At 55.6% G+C, this 21,424-nt stretch overlaps 1 protein-coding gene across 2 annotated transcripts; it reads left to right on the top strand.

Annotated features, from left to right (window-relative positions):
- Positions 1-2,422: 2,422 nt before the first annotated feature.
- LOC119849216 (mucin-5AC-like) lies at positions 2,423-16,297 on the top strand. Of its 2 annotated transcripts, none has more exons than XM_038386037.2 (11): positions 2,423-5,073; positions 5,458-5,583; positions 6,556-6,674; positions 7,116-7,177; positions 7,779-7,924; positions 8,406-8,474; positions 9,439-9,610; positions 10,241-10,408; positions 13,433-13,545; positions 14,035-14,114; positions 15,131-16,297. In XM_038386037.2, the coding sequence occupies exons 1-11, from the start codon at positions 2,463-2,465 to the stop codon at positions 15,164-15,166; spliced, it is 3,702 nt and encodes a 1,233-aa protein (XP_038241965.2). In that variant the 5' UTR covers positions 2,423-2,462; the 3' UTR covers positions 15,167-16,297. The 2 variants fall into 2 exon arrangements, with proteins under 2 accessions (XP_038241965.2, XP_043359623.1); XM_043503688.1 differs by having other exon boundaries at positions 13,433-13,557.
- Positions 16,298-21,424: the final 5,127 nt, after the last annotated feature.

The raw sequence follows: 21,424 nt of genomic DNA, 5'->3' as shown, positions 1-21,424 counted from the left end.
GTGTCTCTCTCCCAACTCTACCTGAAACTTTCACCAGTGAGACAACCTCAACAAGAACTTCTCTTTCCCCGACCTTTAGTGAATATACAAACAGTGAGACTCCCATGGTATCCTCTCTTCCAGTCCTGAGCACAGCCGAAATTTCCACAAGGGAGGAAAGTCTGACGACTGCTTCCCAGTCAACTCTGACAGTATCGTCCAGTGAAAGTCCCATAAGGACGACTGTCACACAGCCTGTGGTGTCTGAACTCATCACCAAGGGCACAAGTGGGACATTGGTTCCTCCCCAAACAACTGGTACTGAATTCACAAGGACAGAGACTACCATGGCAAGCACTCCTTCTCTTCCAATGACAGAGACATCCACACACAATGCGATTACACCTTCTTCAATGCGCACCACAATGGAAACAAGCCCCAGTGAGACAACCTCAGCAACATCCACTCCTCCGGCAACGGTGCCCAGCTCTTCCAGCCAGAGCACCTTTTTGACTCATGTCTCTCACACAAGCCTTTCTGAAAGCATGACCAATGAAACGACTCTAGCAACAACGGTTTCTGCTCCAGCTTCAGCAGAAGTTACCAATAGCGAAACAACATTGTCAACAGCACCCTCTGTATCTGCTACATCTGAAACATCCATCAGCAAGACAGCGGCGACAAGAGCTACTCACTCTGCAGTTGTTTCAACATCTTCCAGGGAGGTAACAAGAAGTGTCTCTCTCCCAACTCTACCTGAAACTTTCACCAGTGAGACAACCTCAACAAGAACTTCTCTTTCCCCGACCTTTAGTGAATATACAAACAGTGAGACTCCCATTGTATCCTCTCTTCCAGTCCTGAGCACAGCCGAAATTTCCACAAGGGAGGAAAGTCTGACGACTGCTTTCCAGTCAACTCTGACAGTATCGTCCAGTGAAAGTCCCATAAGGACGACTGTCACACAGCCCGTGGTGTCTGAAGTCATCACCAAGGACACAAGTGGGACATTGGTTCCTCCCCAAACAACTGGTACTGAATTTACAAGGACAGAGACTACCATGGCAAGCACTCCTTCTCTTCCAATGACCGAGACATCCACACACAATGCGATTACACCTTCTTCAAAGCGCACCACAATGGAAACAAGCCCCAGTGAGACAACCTCAGCAACATCCACTCCTCCGGCAACGGTGCCCAGCTCTTCCAGCCAGAGCACCTTCTTGACTCCTGTCTCTCACACAAGCCTTTCTGAAAGCACGACCAATGAAACGACTCTAGCAACAACGGTTTCTGCTCCAGCTTCAGCAGAAGTTACCAATAGTGAAACAACATTGTCAACAACACCCTCTGTATCTGCTACATCTGAAACATTCATCAGCAAGACAGCGGCGACAAGAGCTACTCACTCTGCAGTTGTTTCAACATCTTCCAGAGAGGTAACAAGAAGTGTCTCTCTCCTGACACTACCTGAAACTTTCACCAGTGAGACAACCTCAACAAGAACTTCTCTTTCCCCGACCTTTAGTGAATATACAAACAGTGAGACTCCCATGGTATCCTCTCTTCCAGTCCTGAGCACAGCCGAAATTTCCACAAGGGAGGAAAGTCTGACGACTGCTTCCCAGTCAACTCTGACAGTATCGTCCAGTGAAAGTCCCATAAGGACGACTGTCACACAGGCCGTGGTGTCTGAACTCATCACCAAGGGCACAAGTGGGACATTGGTTCCTCCCCAAACAACTGGTACTGAATTCACAAGGACAGAGACTACCATGGCAAGCACTCCTTCTCTTCCAATGACCGAGACATCCACACACAATGCGATTACACCTTCTTCAATGCGCACCACAATGGAAACAAGCCCCAGTGAGACAACCTCAGCAACATCCACTCCTCCGGCAACGGTGCCCAGCTCTTCCAGCCAGAGCACCTTCTTGACTCCTGTCTCTCACACAAGCCTTTCTGAAAGCACGACCAATGAAACGACTCTAGCAACAATGGTTTCAGCTTCAGCAGAAGTTATCAATGGTGAAAGAACATTGTCAACAACACCCTCTGCATCTGCTACATCTGAAACATCCATCAGCAAGACAGCGGCGTCAAGAGCTACTCACTCTGCAGTTGTTTCAACGTCTTCCAGGGAGGTAACAAGAAGTGTGTCTCTCCCAACACTACCTGAAACTTTCACAAGTGAGACAACCTCAACAAGAACTTCTCTTTCCCCGACCTTTAGTGAATATACAAACAGTGAGACTCCCATGGTATCCTCTCTTCCAGTCCTGAGCACAGCCGAAATTTCCACAAGGGAGGAAAGTCTGACGACTGCTTCCCAGTCAACTTTGACAGTATCGTCCAGTGAAAGTCCCATAAGGACGACTGTCACACAGCCCGTGGTGTCTGAACTCATCAGCAAGGGCACAAGTGGGACATTGGCTCCTCCCCAAACAACTGGTACTGAATTCACAAGGACAGAGACTAACATGGCAAGCACTCCTTCTCTTCCAATGACAGAGACATCCACACACAATGCGATTACACCTTCTTCAATGCGCACCACAATGGAAACAAGCCCCAGTGAGACAACCTCAGCAACATCCGCTGCTCCGGCAACGGTGCCCAGCTCTTCCAGCCAGAGCACCTTCTTGACTCCTGTCTCTCACACAAGCCTTTCTGAAAGCACGACTAATGAAACGAATCTAGCAACAACGGTTTCTGCTCCAGCTTCAGCAGAAGTTACCAATAGCGAAACAACATTGTCAACAATACCCTCTGTATCTGCTACATCTGAAACATCCATCAGCAAGACAGCGGCGACAAGAGCTACTCACTCTGCAGTTGTTTCAACATCTTCCAGAGAGGTAACAAGAAGTGTGTCTCTCCCAACACTACCTGAAACTTTCACCAGTGAGACAACCTCAACAAGAACTTCTCTTTCCCCGACCTTTAGTGAATATACAAACAGTGAGACTCCCATGGTATCCTCTCTTCCTGTCCTGAGCACAGCCGAAATTTCCACAAGGGAGGAAAGTCTGACGACTGCTTCCCAGTCAACTCTGACAGTATCGTCCAGTGAAAGTCCCATAAGGACGACTGTCACACAGCCCGTGGTGTCTGAACTCATCACCAAGGGCACAAGTGGGACATTGGTTCCTCCCCAAACAACTGGTACTGAATTCACAAGGACAGAGACTACCATGGCAAGCACTCCTTCTCTTCCAATGACTGAGACATCCACACACAATGCGATTACACCTTCTTCAATGCGCACCACAATGGAAACAAGCCCCAGTGAGACAACCTCAGCAACATCCACTCCTCCGGCAACGGTGCCCAGCTCTTCCAGCCAGAGCAGCTTCTTGACTCCTGTCTCTCACACAAGCCTTTCTGAAAGCACGACCAATGAAACGACTCTAGCAACAACGGTTTCTGCTCCAGCTTCAGTAGTAGTTACCAATAGTGAAACAACATTGTCAACCACACCCTCTGCATCTGCTACATCTGAAACTTCCATCAGCGAATCAGCGGCGACAAGAGCTACTCACTCTGCAGTTGTTTCAACATCTTCTACTGAGATTGCCATCACAACAAACATGTTACACACAACAGTTTCTGAATTCATTACCAGTGCCGCACCTGCAATGACAACTCCTCTGCATCTTACTTCTTCAGAATTCACAGGCAGTGAGACTACCATGGAAACTAATTTTCCTTTAGAAAGTACTGCAAAATCTACGCAGGCTGAGATCACAATATCAACAACTCTCTCTGTACCTGTTACACGTGAAATCTCCACCCTTGAGACCAACTCTTCAATGGCCACCTCCCAACCAGCTCTGACCAGCCCTTCCTCTCAGAGCCCTTCAGTGACATCTCCCTCCCACTTAACTGTGTCTGAGTCCACCAGAAAGGAGACAACTTTGGCAACAAGTATTGTAAAGAGAACTGAGCTCTATTCAACCATGTCTGAAGTCCCCACTAATGAAACAACACTCACAACAAGTCTTTCTGGGACAACGGTTACTGAAGTCACAAGGTCTTCCACGCTCTCTGTGACAGCTACAGGAGAAAGCTCCACCCATGAGACAAACTTGACAACAGTCACATCCCAGCCAACTGTAGTGACATCTTCCATGGAGAGTAGCACAATGACATCTGTTTCCCATTCAACCCTACCTGAATTCAGCACCAATGAGAGAACAAAGGCAACTAGTCTTTCCACTATTATGACTGAATTCCCAAATAATGAGACCACTGTAGCCTCAACTCCATATGTCCCAGCAACAGAACTCACTCACAACCCAACAACTCTTTCTTCGCCTGCTACAAGTGAAATCTCCACCAGTGAGACAAGCTTAACAACAGCCACTTCTCAGCCCATTGTGTCAACATCTTCCATGGAGAGTAGCACCATGACATCTGTGTTCCATACAACCGTACCTGAATTCACCAGCAAGAAGACAACCATGACGTCGGCCCCTCTCCATCCAACTCCTACTGAATTCACAAATACTGAGAGTAAAGGAGTAACAACTCTTTCTGTCCCTAACACAGAGGAATTAACAAGCCAACAGACAACTTTGACAACAGTCTCTCCTCAGCCACCTGTGACCACTACTTCCACTGAGTCTACCGTAAAGACAAAAGAGTCCTATCCAACCATATCTTCATCCACCACCAGTGAGACCACCCTGGCAACAACACTTTCCTACGCAAGTCCTCCGGCATCCAGCCACAATGAGACACTGCCAACGACAACCCGTTTTGTTCCAAGTCCAACCAAATCCACCACCCACGAGGAAATGTTGGCCACGACTGTTTCTTTGCCTACCACCACAGGATCCACCTCCGGCATCTCTAGCACAATGATGATGTCCGAGCCAGCAAGAAGTCAAATGTCTTCTACAAGGTCCATGGCGCCTCCTCTTTCCGTCTCGACAGGTTCTTCAGTTCCCACAAGGAAACCCAGCACTGTGACCAGCCATGTGACTCAGATGCAGTCTAGCAGCACAAGTACTTCCATGACTGTGCCAACCAAAATCCCAGGGACCAGCAACCACCCCGCAAACACCACTGGCACCACAACCACTGCGGGTGAGTTGTGGGTTTCTATGGGGAGCAGCGTTCAACGAGCAAGGTAGGGGGCAGCAGACTGGGAACCATAGACTCTATTCCTGGCTCAGCCACTGACCAGCACCGTGGGACCCCTGATCTCAGCCGGGGCAGGTGCAGTGCCGAGCACAATGGGGTCCTCATTACGGTTTGGGGCATGCAGGGGCTATTGTCACACACAAAAATCATATCATCCACATCGGTGGCTAACTGGGATATGAAGTCAATTCCTGGCTAGAAACTTGTGGCAAACCATTACCATTTCCCATGCTCACCCCAGAGGTGGCTGCATCTCAGCACCGGACGAGGGTCCCTTTCAGGTTTATGTCCTCATTCAGTCCCATTTCTCTCTTTGTTCCCCTGAAGTTCCTCCCACCACACTGGAGCCCCTGCGATGCCAGAATGGAGGGACGCCCCTTGTGAACAAGTGTCTCTGCCTTCCCGGATTTACAGGGGAGCAGTGCGAAACGGTGATGAACAACGTCAATGTCGGTGAGTGGCTCTGGCCTCCCCCATTGCTCTGGGGGGTCCCTGTTGGACTGTCAGTCCCTGAACCTTTTGGGTACCCATTCTTGCTTAGTGGCTTGTTCCGAAGGGTTTGGTTCCTGAGCCCCTTTTCTGGGTTCACGGTCCCACTGGCTGCATCGGCGACCCTGGTGACTTTACCGGGGTGTTTGTTCCTGTGGCCCATGACTGACACTAGCCTTTTTTGCAAGAGCATCACACAAGCAAATGTGAGACGGGTGCAAAAATGACATATCAACCCAGGGTGTGTGAACGGGGGAGGGGGTAGTCCTGCTCTGTTGGCACCAGTAAGCCCCCGACCGGGAGGCTGTGGCCAGCTCTGGGTGCATTAGGGGAGCTGGGGGCAAATGGGGGAGTGGCCACCCAGAGGACAATCCGAGGGCTAGAAACCCAACCTAGGGGGTGAGGTTCAACCCGGGCCTGGTCAGCGTGGAGGACAGTGGAGACTTGAGCCTGGCCTGCAGGTCGGGGAAGGGCTGGTCTGAGGGGACAGGGTCAGTTGTTTTCCGGGGCCCCTGAAGGCAGGACAAGGAGCAAGGGGCTTAATCTGGAGCAGGGCTGAGCTCAGTTGGGTTTTAGGAAACGCTTCCTGGCTCTCAGGGGAGCTTGGCTCCAGAACAGGTGCCAAGGGCGGGGCGGGTCCCGTATCTGGGCCTTTTCAGAGCAGGTTGGACAAACACCTGTCAGGGCTGGGCTGGGGTTACTGGTCCTGGCTCAGCATGGGGATCTGGACTTGGGGTACCTTCTAACCTGGCCGTTCCTGGATTCTCCAATGATGGGCCAACTTTAGAGGCTCAGAACAGGAGCAAAACTCATTTGGCTCTTTAATTACCCCCGCCCCAATCTCGTGGTGTTTAAACCCAGCCTGGCGAGCCCTCTTCCTCCCTGGCTCGTGAGCGCTCAGGGCTGCCAAAGCTGCACTTTGTTTCCCATTCGCAGATGTGGTGAAGGCGGAGATCAATGTCACCATAGTGGTGGCGAACATGAACTTCTCCAAAAGCATGGAGGATCCAATGTCCAGAGCATTCAAAGTGTTTGTGAAAATCTTCAGTACCAAGGTGAGGGAGATCGGGCTCAGGAGGGCTGGGGGGAATGCACGGAGCTGTGGGTGAATGGGGAACTGCTGTAGTGGGGGAAGAGATGGGGTCTGGCGCACCGGTGAGTGGGGAGATTGCAGGGTCTGTGGAGGCAGTGCCCCATTGCACAGGGTCGCTGTGTCTCCTAGTGGCAGGGGCCCTGATGCAATGCATTATGGGAAGTTTGGGGCTTTGGCACATGGGGGATGGTCCCTGGGGCTGGGTTGAGCCATGGAAGGTCCAAGCCGGTCTGGAGGAAGGAGCATCCTGCTGGTTTGGGGGAGCAGGGTCTCTGCTGGGGGAGAGGCAGCTGCTGCAGTGGGGCAGTGCTGTGCAGAGCTCAGGGAAGGGGGCCAGGGCTCCATGGAGCAGGGCTCCAGGAGCTCCATTTGCGCCCACCGTGCTGAGTCCGCTCTCTTGCAGATGGACCCGATCTACAGGCAGACGGTGCCCGGGTTCCTCGGCATTGAGGTGATCCAGCTGAGGTGAGGCGTGGAGCCCGGGCCTCGTGATGGGGGTGTGGGAAAAGGTCACCAACTTTCTAGTCACACAAAACCAAACATCCTGGGCTGGGGCAGGGAGTTGGGGTGCAGGAGGGGTTCAGGTTGGGGGGTCCCTGCAGCACTTGTTGCTGTTTCCAGGAAGCTGTCACCATGTCCCTGCAGCCCCTAAGCACATGGGCAGCCAGTGAGGCTCCAGGTGCAGCCTGCATCCTGAGAGCCGGTTCCACAGCTCCCATTGGCCGGGAACCTCCACCAATGGGAACTGTGGGGGCAACGCCTGCAGGCACGAGGTCAGTGCATGGAGCCTCATTGGCCACCCGTTTACCATGGGGCTGCAGGGACCTGGCGACAGCTTCTGGGAGCAGTGCTGTGCCCCAGGGCAGGCAGGGACCAGCCTGCCTTACCGACACTGCACCACCGACCGGACGTTTCACCAACTGGTCGGCGTTGTCAACCAGAGCTGCCAGGATCCCCTTTCGACCAGGCCTTCCCGTTGGAACCCGGATGCCTGGCAACCCCGGGATGGAGGGGTGTCATCCGGTGGCCCCCTGATGACTTTTCTCCTCTTCTTTTCCTGCCACAGCAAGGGCAGCGTGGTGGTGGATCACCGCGTGGTCCTGGATGTGCCCTATGCCAGCTATGCCAGTGTGTATCCCCAGGCTGTGGCCAACGTCAGCGCGCGGCTGAATGCCACCAATTGCACCAGCAGCTCGACCAGTGCCTCTCCGGGTCTGTACCACACCTCGCCTGGCCAGCCATCCCCCCTTTCGCGGGCCCAGTACTGGCCATCCGGCTTTTGGGGTCGCTGCGATGTGCCAGCCATCCTGCAGACCTGGCGTCTCATCCCTTCCCTGCAGAGCCTTGCATGTCATCCCTGCTGTGTTTCCTGCACCCGTCTTGGGCTCTCTAGAGCCCCCTGGGGTGATGACGGAGACCCCCCTCACTCCGCTGCATCTGTCCCGCAGAGTAGCTAGCCCCTTCTCCCACTTGGCCTCCAGCTGGGCCTGCCCCCCTGCGCAGACATGGGCCCCCCAGGACCAGCGCTGGTGGCACCCCTATAATTCACACTTGCCTGCTCCCAGAGCTCCAAGCTCATGGCTGCTGGCCCAGCTCTGGGGTCCTCGCTGCCCCCCACCCCCATCTCCAGGCAGACAGCCACCAGGGTCCGTGCCGAGGGGCGCCACTTATGGGTCTGGATCTTCTCTTTCAGCTGACTCGCAGGAATTGTGCTTCAAAGCCAACGCAACGCACGTCAACACGATCCCCCTGATGATGGCAGGTGAGATGCAGTCTTGGAGAGGCGGGGGGGGTGGGGGCGGGGGTGGAGACCCTCTGGCCTGACCCCTGGATACCCGCCTCCAGAGTAATTCCCAGGTCTGTTAGAAAAACCTCTTTCCTTTGCTGTAACATGGGTGGAGACTCCAGCACGGCCCCTGGGAAATTCGTCTCCCGCTTCGTTACTAGCACCGCCGGACACCTGGGCCTTTGTGGGTCAGACCGCGCCCCCCCAAGTGACAGAAGCTCCAGCACTGGGACTAGCGAGTTGATTCCCCTGGTTAATCAGCCCCCAGCGTCACAGACGTGGTGCCCCGTTTCCAGGGTCCGCTTGTCTCACTTTGGCGTCCGGCCATCACACCTGGAACGGAGCCACGGTCGAAGCCTATGGAGTCACAAAGAGCACAGAGCAGCCAGGATGGGAAATTCGGCCGAGAGATTTTCAAACCAGGAAGGAAAATGAGACCAATTGTTGTTGGCTGTTCGGGGCATTACGCTGGCCTCTAAAGAGAATCAACGGATGCGGATGTCAGATGCCCCCTTGTTTGTGTGTTAACACTGACACAGGCAGCAAATTCCCAACTGATGATAGTGGGGGGAAATGCCAGATTAGCCGGTGGAACTCGCTGCCCCAAGGTCTGCCCGAGGCCAAGTAGCATTGTCCGGAAAATGGAAATCCCATCCCATACACAATTTCACGTACCTGGGGGGAATGGAAATATGCTGCACTGGGAGAAAAGGTCAAGGGGTGACATTTTATACAGGGAGGATGTTCAAGCAAAAGAATCCCAGTGCGGGAGACCCAGAGCGGAGTGGTCCCGCTGCCTCCAGCATCCTGGGAAGGCAGGTATCTACTCCTGGCTGGCTCTTCGGGGGCGGCAGGCGGGGCCTGGAGAGCGGTTCTGGGGCTGGCCCAGCTGGAACTGGGGGGATGCCCGTGCTGACCTGCTCTGGCCCTGTCTCCGCAGGTCTGTGCCTGAACAACTCGACCATCAGCCAGTCCTACCAGAAATACTTCTTGCCCGTCAGTGTCTCGGGGCAGCTGATGTGCGTCTCCAACTGCAGCATCCACCACCCCGACACCTATGCCTGCAACAGTCGGGGGTACTGCTACATCCAGCTGGGGGGACCCACCTGCTAGTGAGTGTCACTGCCCAGGGCGGAGGTGTGGGGAACTCACTGTGGCTAGGGAGGGGGATGGAGGCCGGCAGCAACACCTGGGTGCCAGGAACCCATGGCTGGTCCAAACACCACACTCTGGAGTGGCAAAAAATTGGGGGAGGGGTCACTGGGGCACAGGGCTGCTCATCCCCCTCTTCAGCATTTGCTCCTGGGGAGCATTGGACAGACTTGGGTCAGGCCTGAGACTCGGCACCGGGGCTGGGACCATCCCTTGCTGAATGGGGTCGGGGTCCCTTTCCCACACTTCTGACATCTCTATCCCTGCTCTAACCCCCTAGGTCCCTCCTCTTCCCTGAGCTGGGGAGAGAACCCAGGCATCCTGGCTTCCAGCCCCTCCTGTTCTAACCCACGAGATCCCTCTCCCCTCCCAGAGCTGGGGAGAGAACCCAGGAGTCCTGGCTCCAGCCCCTGCTATGCTAACTCACCAGCCCCCACTCCCCTCTCTTAGCTGGGGAGAGAACTCAGGAGTCCTGGTTCCCAGCCCCTCGTCTCTGACTCACCAGCCCCCACTACCCTCCCAGAGCCAGGGAGAGAACCCAGGCGTCCTCACTACGTCACACTCCTGATGGCCTCCCCCTCTCTCGGCAGCTGCCAGCACTCGGAGTGGTACTGGTTCACGGGCAGTCACTGCGAACAAGTCGTGAGCAAGGTGGGCGTGGCAGTGGGGGTGGCACTCGGCCTGGTCGTGCTGCTGCTGGTGATTCTTGTCCTGGGCATCTGCCTTGGCTGGCATCGGCACTGGAGGGGCAAGCACAGGTACAGGGGCAGGGCCTGGGGCAGGCGGGGCCTGGGGAGGCACAGCAGGGTGGGATCTAGCCCATCCTGGACAGGGGTTTGTCTGACCTGCTCTTAATAACCTCCAAGGACAGTGATTCCACCACCTCACTGGGCAATTTATTCCAGGGCTTAACCACCCTGACAGTTAGGAAGTGTTTCCTGATGTCAATTTAAACCTCCTTGTGATGGGTTCGGTCACAGAGACCCCCTCGGATTGCCACCTGATGTTCTGAGATTACCTCTAAGCCCATTTTCCCTGGCAGTGTGGGACTTCAGCGCCCTGCCTTGTTGAGCCAGACACGCCAGCCTGCTGCAAACACAGACCAGGTCTGAGCCACGTCCCGCAAAAGCTGCAGACTTAACTGAGAACAGCTTAAGAAGTGCTCCTGTCTCTAGCACCCAGACACCCAGCTCCCAATGGGACCCAAACCCCAACTCAATCCGTTTTACTCTGTATAAAGCGTATACGGGATAAACTCATAAATTGTCCGCCCTCTATAACACTGATAGAGAGATATGCACAACTGTTTGCTCCCCCAAGAATTAATTACTTGTTCTGGGTTAATTAATTAGTAAAAAGTGGGATTTAAATGGATCCAAGTAATAACAGAACAAAGTAAGTTACCAAGCAAAATAAAATAAAAACATGCAAGTCTATGCCTAATATAGTTCCAATAAGCTTTTTTCACAGGCTAGACTCCTTTCTAGTCTGGGCCCGATCCTTTCCCCTGGTACAGCCCTTGTTCCAGCTCAGGTGTTAGCTAGGGGATTTCTCATGACTGCAGCCCCCTTTGTTCTGTTCCACTCACTTTTATAGCTTTGGCACAGGGCGGGAATCTTTTGTCTCTCTGGGTCCCCATCCCTCCTTCTAAATGGAAAAGCACCAGGTTTAAGATGGATTCCAGTACCAGGTGACATGGTCACATGTCCTGTGAGTCCCCCAAGCCTCCATTCTTCCTGGCCTGGCTCACAGGAAGGCCTGCCTGCAAACAGAGCCATTTACAACCAATTGTCCTAATTGATGGGAGCCATCAAGATTCCAAACCACCATTAATGGCCCACACTTTGCATAATTACAATAGGCCCTCAGAGTTATATTTCATATTTCTAGTTTCAGATACAAGAATGATACATTCATACAAATAGGATGACCACACTCTGTAGATTATAAACTTTGTCATGATACCTCACAAGAGACCTTTTGCATGAAGCATATTCCAGGGACATTATATTCACACTCATTAGCAGATTTTCATAAAATCATATGGAGTGCGACGTCACATTCCCTCGCTACAATTTAAGCTCATTGCCTCTTGTCCTGTTCCGAGAGGTTAAGGAGAAGAAATAGATGGAGCTCCTGGAGTCTCTCACTCAAAGGCAAGGTTTTTAATCCTTCTCATGACTCCTCTCTGACCCCTCTGTGATTTAATCACCATCTGGCTGGAACTGTGGGTGCCAGAATGGACAACAGATGCTCAGACTCATGGATTTTAGTCTTTTCCCTTCCCTTCCCCTGCCCCAGTCAGGTAGGGAAGGATTTCATAGAAGGCGAAACTGCGACACTGATTTCAGCCATGGTCGCACCCAGGCTAGGCACAGAGGGAAAACTACCTTTCTGCCCCTACTTGATGGAAACCTCAGAAAATTCCCTGAACTGAAAATACTGCCCCCCCCACACAAAATCTCAGTTTGGGATATTTCGGTTTCAACCATTTTTGGTCTTTGAAACATCCCCATGAAAAGTTAGGAACCGGAAAACTTGATCCTTTTTTTGGTTTGTTAGTTTCATTTGGAAAATGGCAAACTGGGGCAGTACAATTTCAAAATGCTTTTTTCCCCCAGAGTCAAAAACTGCATGGATGCCTGACACTTTCCTATGCCACATTTTGAGAAATGAGTGTTTTTTTGACCCCCCAAAATCCCATTTTGTCAACCCTCCCCTGCCGATAATCTGCACTGGGAAGGCCAGAGGGTCAGGGAGGAGTCTGGTCTTTCTGGTGAGCCTAGGACTGTCACTGCTTTGAGAGCCAGGGGGGCAGGTGTGCCGAATGCAAACTTTCCCCCCGGGGGGCGATGCCAGGGGGACAGGCGCTGAGTCCTGTAGAGTGTTCAGAATGATATTGCAGAGAACACCCACATTTGTCATACCCTGGTGCCAGGCACGGGTCAGACCCCAGCGTCCAGCCATGCCCAAGAGAGAGGATCTCAAGCTGGCCTGGGTGCGGAACAGGGCAGCCGACAGGGTCAGGGGAACGAAGGGCCCAGTCTCTCCAGAGGTGGTTGGAAGACGCAGCTCGCTGAGTGAGTGAGATTTGCTGGCCCAGGCTAAAGAGATGCTCAGATTCATGGTCCTTCCTTGCCTTGAATACTCTGAATCTCCTTCCTTAGAGGTTTTTAAGGTCAGGCTTGACAAAGCCCTGGCTGGGATGATTTAGTTGGGGATTGGTCCTGCTTTGAGCAAGGGGTTGGACTAGATACCTCCTGAGGTCCCTTCCAACCCTGATATTCTATGATTCTATGAATCTGTGATCTTTTCTTGGCCTCATCACTGTGGCATCTGGGCGGCTCCACAGAGTCACCAATAGATTTTAGTCTCTCCCCCGCCCTGCCCCAGTCAGGTAGGGAAGGATTTCATAGAGTGGGAAACTGAGGCACAGGAGAGGAGGGATTTGTCCTGAGCTGGGGGAGCCAGGCCCCCGAGCTGAGCCTCAGGACTCCTGGGTTCTTGCCACAGTTTTGCTGCAGACCGCATGGCTTGGGGCAAGTCCGGAGGCCGATCCTCTTGGACAGGCTCTGTGTGCCAGGTCGTGCTGGGGTTGTGCCGAGGACAGGCTGCGCCGGGCTCTGGCCAGTTTTGAAACTGGAGAATTTGAGACATTTGGGGGGGGGGCGATGGAAATTGTACGTGGGTATGTGGCAGCCGGCCCCCCAGAGTGCACATGCCGGGGGCTGCGTGGGGCTGGGCCTTGGGGCTGACGGGCGGTATGGCTGCTCTCTCTGCAGCGTGGCGGACCTGGAGGAGAGTCAGGAGAAGTGGTACAGCAACGAGGAGTGGGAGTGGAACATGCCCCCCCAGGGAATCACTGCCAGGGCCCCGAGTGCCCCCAGCTGGACAGGTAACATCCCTGGTGGGTAGCCGCGTCCCCCGGCTCTGGGCCGCAGTGAGCCAGGCTGACCTCAGCTTCCCCTTTCCACTCTGCTGGCCTGGCTCCTTCACGCTCTGCAGGGGTGCTGAGTGGCGGGTGCTGGAAGAGGGTCTGGGTGGAAGGGGGCTGGCTGGGCAGGGGGTTCAGCTGCCACTGCTGAGGCACAAAGAACTGGGAGATCTGGGAGGAGCCTGCACCCAAGGTGCTGGCCAGGTGCAGTGGGTGCCCGGGGCTGATCCTGCCACAAAGGGCTGATTCTGGGGCAGCCTTAGCGGGGGGGGGCAAAGGGAGGGCTGGGAAAGGGAGGGGATGGAATGGGGCAGGAGAGAGGGCATGGCAGGGTGGGGTCAGGGGACTAGGGTGCAGTGCGGGAGGGGCAGAAGTGCTGGGACAGCCGAGGGTGGAGGAAACTGGCCCCCCAAATGGTAGCTGCTCACTCCGTTCTGGGGCCTCTTGCAGGGACAGAGGGCGGCACTGGCAGCCACAGAGTCTCCTCGTCCTTCCAGCCTTCCCTGGACAAAGTAGACACGTCCCTGCAGGTACCTGGCCATTGGCAAAGCTGGGGGGAGCCCAGGGCTGGGCTAGCAGGGGCTGCGGGTCGGGTTGCCAACTTTCTAATTGCACAAAATAAACACCTTAGCCCCACCCCTTCCCTGAGGCCCCACCCCTTCCCCAAGGCCCACCCCCTGCTCACTACCTTCCGTCTCTTCCTCAGTGGCTCACTCTCCCCCACCCTCACACACTTTCACTGGGCTGGGGCAGGGAACTGGGGTGCAGGAGAGGGTGAGTGCAGGCTCTGGGGTCGGGCTGTGGATGAGGGGTGTGGGGTGCAGGAGGGATCTCCAGGCTTGGGGGTGGGGCAGAGGGGTTCAGGGTGTGGGAAGGAGCACTGGGATGGGGCAGGGGGTTGAGGTGCTGGGGAGGTGAGGGCTCCAGCTGGGAGTGCAGGCTCTGGGGTGGGGCTGGGGATGAGAAGTTTGGGGTGCAGGAGGGGGCTCTGGGTTTGGGGGTGGCTCAGGGCAGGGGGTTGGGGTTCGGGGTTGGGGCATGGGCTTACCTCCAGCAGCTCCCAGTTAGCAGTGCAGTGGAGGGGGGGTTAAGGCAGGCTTCCTGCCTGTCCTGACTCTGCACTGCACCCCAGAAGCAGCCAGCAGCAGGTCCGGCTCCTAGGCAGAGATGTGGCAGGTGGCTCTGCATGCTGCTTTCACCCACAGGCACTGCCCCCGCTGCTCCCATTGGCCATGGTTCCGGGCCAATGGGAGTGCGAAGCCAGTGCTCGGGGCGGGGGCAGCTCGTGGAGCCCTTTTGCACCCCCGCCTAGGAGCTGGACCTGCGGGCTGCTTCCAGGGCGCAGCATGGTGCCAGGAGAGGTAGGGACTCACCTGCCTTAGTCCTGCAGCACCATGACCGGGTGCTGACTGGAGCTGCCAGGGTCCCTTTCTGACCGGGTGTTCCGGTCAGAAACTGGACACCTGGTCACCCTAGCTGCGGGTCGGGAGTGAGGGGCATTGGGCTCTCCACATTGCCTGACCCAGGCTGGCTCTGCTTCCCCCAGTTGCAAATTGCTCGGCCCCAGGTGACCCGTATCTGAGTCCCGGCAGCTGGTCTGGCCTGTGACATCCAGAACTGATCCAGCGGCCGCAGCTGTCGAAGGAGGCTGCTCTCCGGGGACCTGCATCCGTCAGACCTGTGGAGCTGAGGCCGGGGGTCCCAGGCCGGACGTGAACCTGGAGCCACCACCAGGCCAGTCACTCTCTGCTGCCAAGACCCCCCCGTGGGGCAGGGACGCAGTGGACCCGGGACTGGACGCTGCTGAGCTCCCAGGGACTGGCAGGCACCAAGCCGGCTGGGATTGGGACAGTGCTGCTGTTGGTGGTGGTGGGACATTGGGCACTGGGCCATAGGGTCCAGGCAGTGGGGCAGGAGGTGGTAGCATCCCCAGCTCTGCCTGTATCTGGGGCCGGGGCGCTCCTCTTTGGCAGCCTGGTGCCAGGCGCGTGGGTGGAGCTTTCCCAGGCCCCGGCTGGCTGCACTGAGGTTGTTTGCACAGTGGGTTTAGCAGATCGTTTGTCAAAGAGGAAGAATGGGCAGGCCGGGAAGGTGCTGGTTGGCACCAAGCCCCTCTGCTGGTGATTTCTGGGGTGGGGGTGGGGGCATTGTTGATTTCCAATTGTTTCCTTTGCCCTGAGCAAACAGGGGCGGGCTGGAGGTAGGGGGAATGGGGGCTGCATTCCCAAGGGGTGAGGCCAGGGGACCCAGGCATCCAGAGGAAGACAGGATGGCCCAATTCCAGCTGGGAGAGGGTTCTCAGTGAAGATAGGGGACCCAGGTGTCCGGGGGAAGAAGCCATGCTAGAGCAGAGCAAGGCAAAAGGCATTGGCCTGGTTCATTGCTCTGCAGGGGGGTGCCCCGGATCAGATTTCCCCACCCCCTGGAGGGGGCTGCCTCTCCTCATGATAGACCCCCTCAAGACAGGACACCCCCCGCCCCCCGGATTTTGCTCCCCGACAGCCCCTGCGGCCTGAAATAATGTAAGCGTAAGAAATTAAACTCTGCTGTTGTGATTCTCGGAGGGGAAATAAAGTGGTGAGAAAACACCAGGCGTGAGTGGGTTCCTTGCCCGGAGGTGGGTGTTATTTTGAGAATGTGGCGCTTGTTACCTAAGGCTCCGCAGTGAGGAGCTGTGTCTCCAGACACATGCCCCCCCCAGACGCCCAGACAGGGAGTAGGAACCCCCCCAAATTCAGGGCAGACTCTGGGGCAGGGGCGAGAGCAGCGTGTCCCCCCTGCCCTGATCATGTTCATGTCTGTGCCCCGGGGGGCATCTGGTGGCTGCTGGGCCGTGCAGCACCTGTACCCAAACCTGGCTGCTGGGGCTGCTTGGTCCCGGGACCTGGGAGGGGATGGGTCAGCCCCAATCTGCCCAGCCCAAGGCTGGCTTGTGCCAGCTGATGAAGTAGTGCCCAAACACATGACAAGGGTGCATGTGTCCCTGTTATCGCGGCACGTGACAGCCAAGTCAGACAGCAGCGGGGCAGATAGTGGCAGCCAGACCCGAGCCCGGGGCTGAGTCACGTGAAAAACAAACTTGTAGAGAAAGAGAGAAGGGGGGAAGGAGGCCCGGGTGGAGGGTGCGGTGCGAAGGCAAACACTTGAGTGAATAGCCGCCGGGACACTGACATGCCAGCTTGGCACAGTCCCCCTGTCCGCTCCACCCCCCCATGCCCACTTGTGGTGGGTTCCCAGGGCTCTGCCCGTCCCAAAGATGGGCAGGGAGCCAGCATTGTGCCAATATTTAACACGGATAAATGGACCAAATATTTGGGCAAGATGCCGGAGCGGCTGATATGGGACTTGGTTCGTCTGGAGTGAAAGAAGGGGGAGGGTTAATTAAGGGTTTATGGAGAACAGAGACTGGCTGGCTCCCTGGTGCTGATGAGATGACGTCAGAGACTTGCACTCCTGGGCGGTGCCGGGCTTGGCTCCGTTTGGCAGGTTGAGAAATGAAACTAGAAGGATAGAGAAGGAACAGGGCCCCCCCGCGTTGGGTTTGGAGACAGCCGCTTGGTCTCCATCTGGAACTGTCAAGGGGCAGTCGCGGGTCCCTTCTGGGAGATGCTTTAGTCCAGCACAAGCGACCGGGCGCGGTCCGGGGGGAGCTGGGTGAATTCTCTGGCCTGGGTTGACACAAATCTACGAGATAACCCCCCTCTTCCCCCATGGTTTGAGTTGCTCTCTGTTAGAGATCAGTTTGAGACCCGAACCGGAAGTGCCTGGGTGCAATCAGAGGCCAGGATCCGATCTGGCCTATGTCTGCTACCTTCCCTGGCAGCAACGGGGCAGGTCCAGGCAGCGTGTGATGGACAGAGTGGTCCAGCCACTCTGATGCCCCCATGAGCCGGGTTTGAACCTGGGTCCCTCAAAGGAGGGAGTGTGTTAGCTGCTGGCAGTAGTAGGGCTGTTATCCCTCAAAAAGAGGCACATCTGTCATTGGCACAGCTCATCTCGCGGGACCCCCATCAGCGCAGTAGGGCCAGGATGAGAAAAGAGACAGAGCGGGCAGCAGTAGCAGGGCCGTTATCTCCTGCCCGCTGGGTGTGGCCCAAGGGGGCTGGACTCTGAGCCCGGGCGAGGCTGGCAGAGCAGCCAAAGCTGAACGAGAAGAGGCTCCCGACCCACCTTGCCCTCCTGGAAGCAGGCCGCTCACGTGGCAGACCTTGGACTGGTTTACGACTTACATTCATGGTGCTGATAACCCAGCTGCTGATAAGGGGCCCTGATGTTCCCTGGCCATAACCAGGAGTGAATACTAGCCATTAATGTCTTTATGGTGGCTGAACGAGGGTTGTTTCTTCCCCTCCCTCCCCGGTGTGATGGCAACAGTGCCGCAAATAGACTCCAAAGAGCATCCCTGGTCAATGATGCTAATTGCGGTCCAAAGGTCCGTGGTGCAGGTGGCTGGATTGACCTGGACTTTTCGTCCCTGGGAGCCCCTTGCAATGTTGAGGCTCCAAGTCAGGCAGAGCACCCCGCCTGCGTCACCATCCCATCCCACACATCTCGGGGCCTCATCTCAGCTGGGGCTGTGCAGTGCCTGGCCCCACGGGGCCCTGATCTTGGCAGGGTCTGGGCAGTGCCTGGCCCCATGGGGCCCTGATCTTGGCAGGGTCTGGGCAGCGCCTAGCGAGACGAGGCCCTGATCTCAGCTTGCAGACAACAGCCCTACTACTGCTGGGGGAGGTTCTCCGGCCTTGAACCCTGTGGCGGGACCTGTGCTTGGACCCCTGTAGATGGAGCGAGCATCTGCGTGAGGCTGTATCAACCCCTGGCTCTCCTGGGCAGCCCCGACTTCCTGGAGGAGCAGGAGATGCTAAGCAGACGATTCCCTCCCAATGCTCAGCCAGTGCCAGGCTGGGGGACAATTTACACCTAGTCATGGAAATGTTGAGCTGCAAGGGACCTTGAGGAGTCATTCGGTCCAGCCCCCCCCCCCACCAGAGGGCATCTGGTCTAGCCCCCCGCGCTGAGCCAGGACCAGTAACCCCCGTCCAGCCCTGATGGGCATTTGTCCAACCTGCTCTGAAAACCCCCTGGGGACGGGACCCCCTCCCACCGCCGTATTGCCTGTTCCGGAGCTGAACTCCCCGGAGAGCCAGAAAGCGTTTCCTAAAACCCAACCAAGCTCAGCCCTGCTCCGGATTAAGCTCCTTGCTCCTTGTCCTGCCTTTCGGGGCCTCAGAGAACAACTGACCCTGTCCCCTCAGACCAGCCCTTCCCTGACCTCCAAACTGGGCTCAAGTCCCCCGTCCTCCATGCTAATGTGCCCAGGTTTAACCTCGTTCCCTAGGTCAGGTTTCTAGCCCTTGGATTGTCCTCTGGCTGCTTCCCAGTTTGCCCCCAGCTCCCCTGAAGTCCTGCACTTAGGACGGAAGAATCCCAGGCACCGCTACACACTAGGGACCGAGTGGCTCGGCAGCGGTTCTGCAGAAGAGGACCTAGGGGTTACAGTGGGCGAGGAGCTGGCTAGGAGTCAACAGTGTGTCCTTCTTGCCAAAGCCAATGCCATTTTGGGCTGTATAAATTGGGGCATTGCCAGCAGATCGAGGGACCATGATTTTTCCCCTCTACTCATCACTGGTGAGGCCACAGCTGGGGCATTGCATCCAGTTTTGGGCTCCCCACTACAGAAAGGATGTGGATAAATGGGAGAGAGTCCAGTGGAGGGCAACAAAAATGATTAGGGAGCTGGGGCACATGACTTACGAGGAGAGGCTGAGGGAACTGGGGTTATTTAGTCTGCAGAAGAGAAGCGTGAGGGGGGATTTGATAGCAGCCTTCAACTACCTGAAGGGGGGTCCAAAGAGGATGGAGCTCGGCTGGTCTCAGTGGTAGCAGATGACAGAACAAGGAGCAATGGTCTCAAGTTCAGTGGGGGAGGTCTAGGATCTTGGATATCAGGAAACACTATTTCACGAGGAGGGTGGTGAAGCGCTGGAATGGGTTATCGAGGGAGGTGGTGGAACCTCCTTCCTTAGAGGTTTTTAAGGCCCGGCTTGACAAAGTCCTGGCTGGGATGATTTAGTTGGGGTTGGTCCTGCTTTGAGCAGGGGGTTGGATTAGACACCTCCTGAGGTTGATCTATCTATCTATCCTCACCCACCCCATCTATCTATCTATCTATCTATCTATCTATCTATCTATCTATCTATCTACCTATCTATCTCCATCCTCCACCCTATCTGTCTCTATACACCCTCTCTATTTATCACCCCCACTCCTGCAGCCAGCTCCTTCCTTGTTCCTGGGGCTTGCCCACTGAATACCTGATCTCAGCCCGTGACAATACTACTATTGCATTCTGGTTATTGTCCCTGTGCTATCTCTGCAACATCGCAGACTGTGAGTGAAAGGATAAAGGTTCATTCTGGGCTGCTCCTATTTCCTGAGTCTTGTTCTCTCTGTTTAGTTCCTGTGTGGCTGTGAACAGGTGAGAGCCAGCTCCGCTCCGCACCTGAACTTGGCCCCGCCCGTGCCATCTCTCGGAACCGTGCCTTGGGACCTCTGAACCGACAGCTGGCCACAGCTGCGTTTGCTTCTCCGGACCACACCGAAGTGTTCTGCAGGGAAGGATGAGGACATTTACTGTTCTTCTCCTCCTCTTCCACTTTGCCTGCTCGGGCATCACATCAGGTGAGTGGGGCTCAGTCCCGGGGGATGTTCAGTGAGCGGCCAGCCTCTGCTGGGCTGCCTGAAGTTTGTTTGGCTTCTAATTTGAGGATGGGGGGGTCCCACTGAATCCTCCAGAGGCTTCCTCTTGGGGTAGGGGTGCTGCTGGGGGGGTCTTCCCAAAGCTGCATGGCCCCCTTGGTGACTCCCCAGGCAAGTGCCTTTCCTGGATCTGGGTGTGCCCCGCTGTTCCCCTGTGGCCAGTCCCAGATCTCAGCCCGTGACAAGCTCTCCCCATCCTCTGCAGGCACAAAGGCAGTTCCCACTGCGGGCCTGCACAAAGTGCCCTGGTCTCCCCACCCCGCCCCCTGTCACAATACAGGTGCTAGTTTTCCCCTCCCACCCCATCCACCAGCAGTTTCCTGGATTCGTAGCTTTGGGGCCAGATAGGACCAATGCAATCATATAGTCTGACCCCCTGGAGTACCCAGGCTGGAGACCTGCCCCCCCAAGTCATTCCTGGAGCAGAGCTGGTAGAGAAACAGTCAACCTTGATTTAATGATTGTCACTGGTGGAGAACACACCACGACCCTGGGAAATTGTACCAAGGGTTAATGACTCTCACCATTAAAAATTGACACCTCTTTCCAGTCTGGATTTGTCTGGTTTCAACTCCCAGCCCTTGGTTCGGGTTAGACCTGCCTCTGCTAGATTGGAGAGCCCGTTGTTAAATATATTTCCCCACGTAGGTACTGACAGGCTGTGATCAATTTACCCCTTCACCTTCTCTTTGTTAAGCTAAATAGATCGAGCTCCCTGAGTCTAGCGTGGATTGCACCCTCAGCGAGTTTGCAGAGGACACTAAACTGGGAGGAGAGGTAGATACACTGGAGGGGAGGGAGAGGATACAGAGGGACCTAGACAAATTAGAGGATTGGGACAAAAGAAATCTGATGAGGTTCAACAAGGACAAGTGCAGAGTCCTGCCCTTAGGATGGAAGAATCCCATGCACCACTACAGACTAGGGACCGAACGGCTAGGCAGCAGTTCTGCAGAAAAGGACCTAGGGGTTACGATGGACGAGAAGCTGGATATGAGTCAACAGTGTGCCCTTGTTGCCAAGAAGGCCAATGGCATTTTGGGCTGTATAAGTTGGGGCATTGCCAGCAGATCGAGGGACG

The sequence above is a fragment of the Dermochelys coriacea genome, chromosome 28 (assembly GCF_009764565.3).
Source record: "Dermochelys coriacea isolate rDerCor1 chromosome 28, rDerCor1.pri.v4, whole genome shotgun sequence".
Lineage (NCBI taxonomy): Eukaryota > Metazoa > Chordata > Testudines > Dermochelyidae > Dermochelys > Dermochelys coriacea.
The sequence above is the reverse complement of the archived record's forward strand: the minus strand, read 5'-3'. Positions and strand labels throughout refer to the sequence as shown.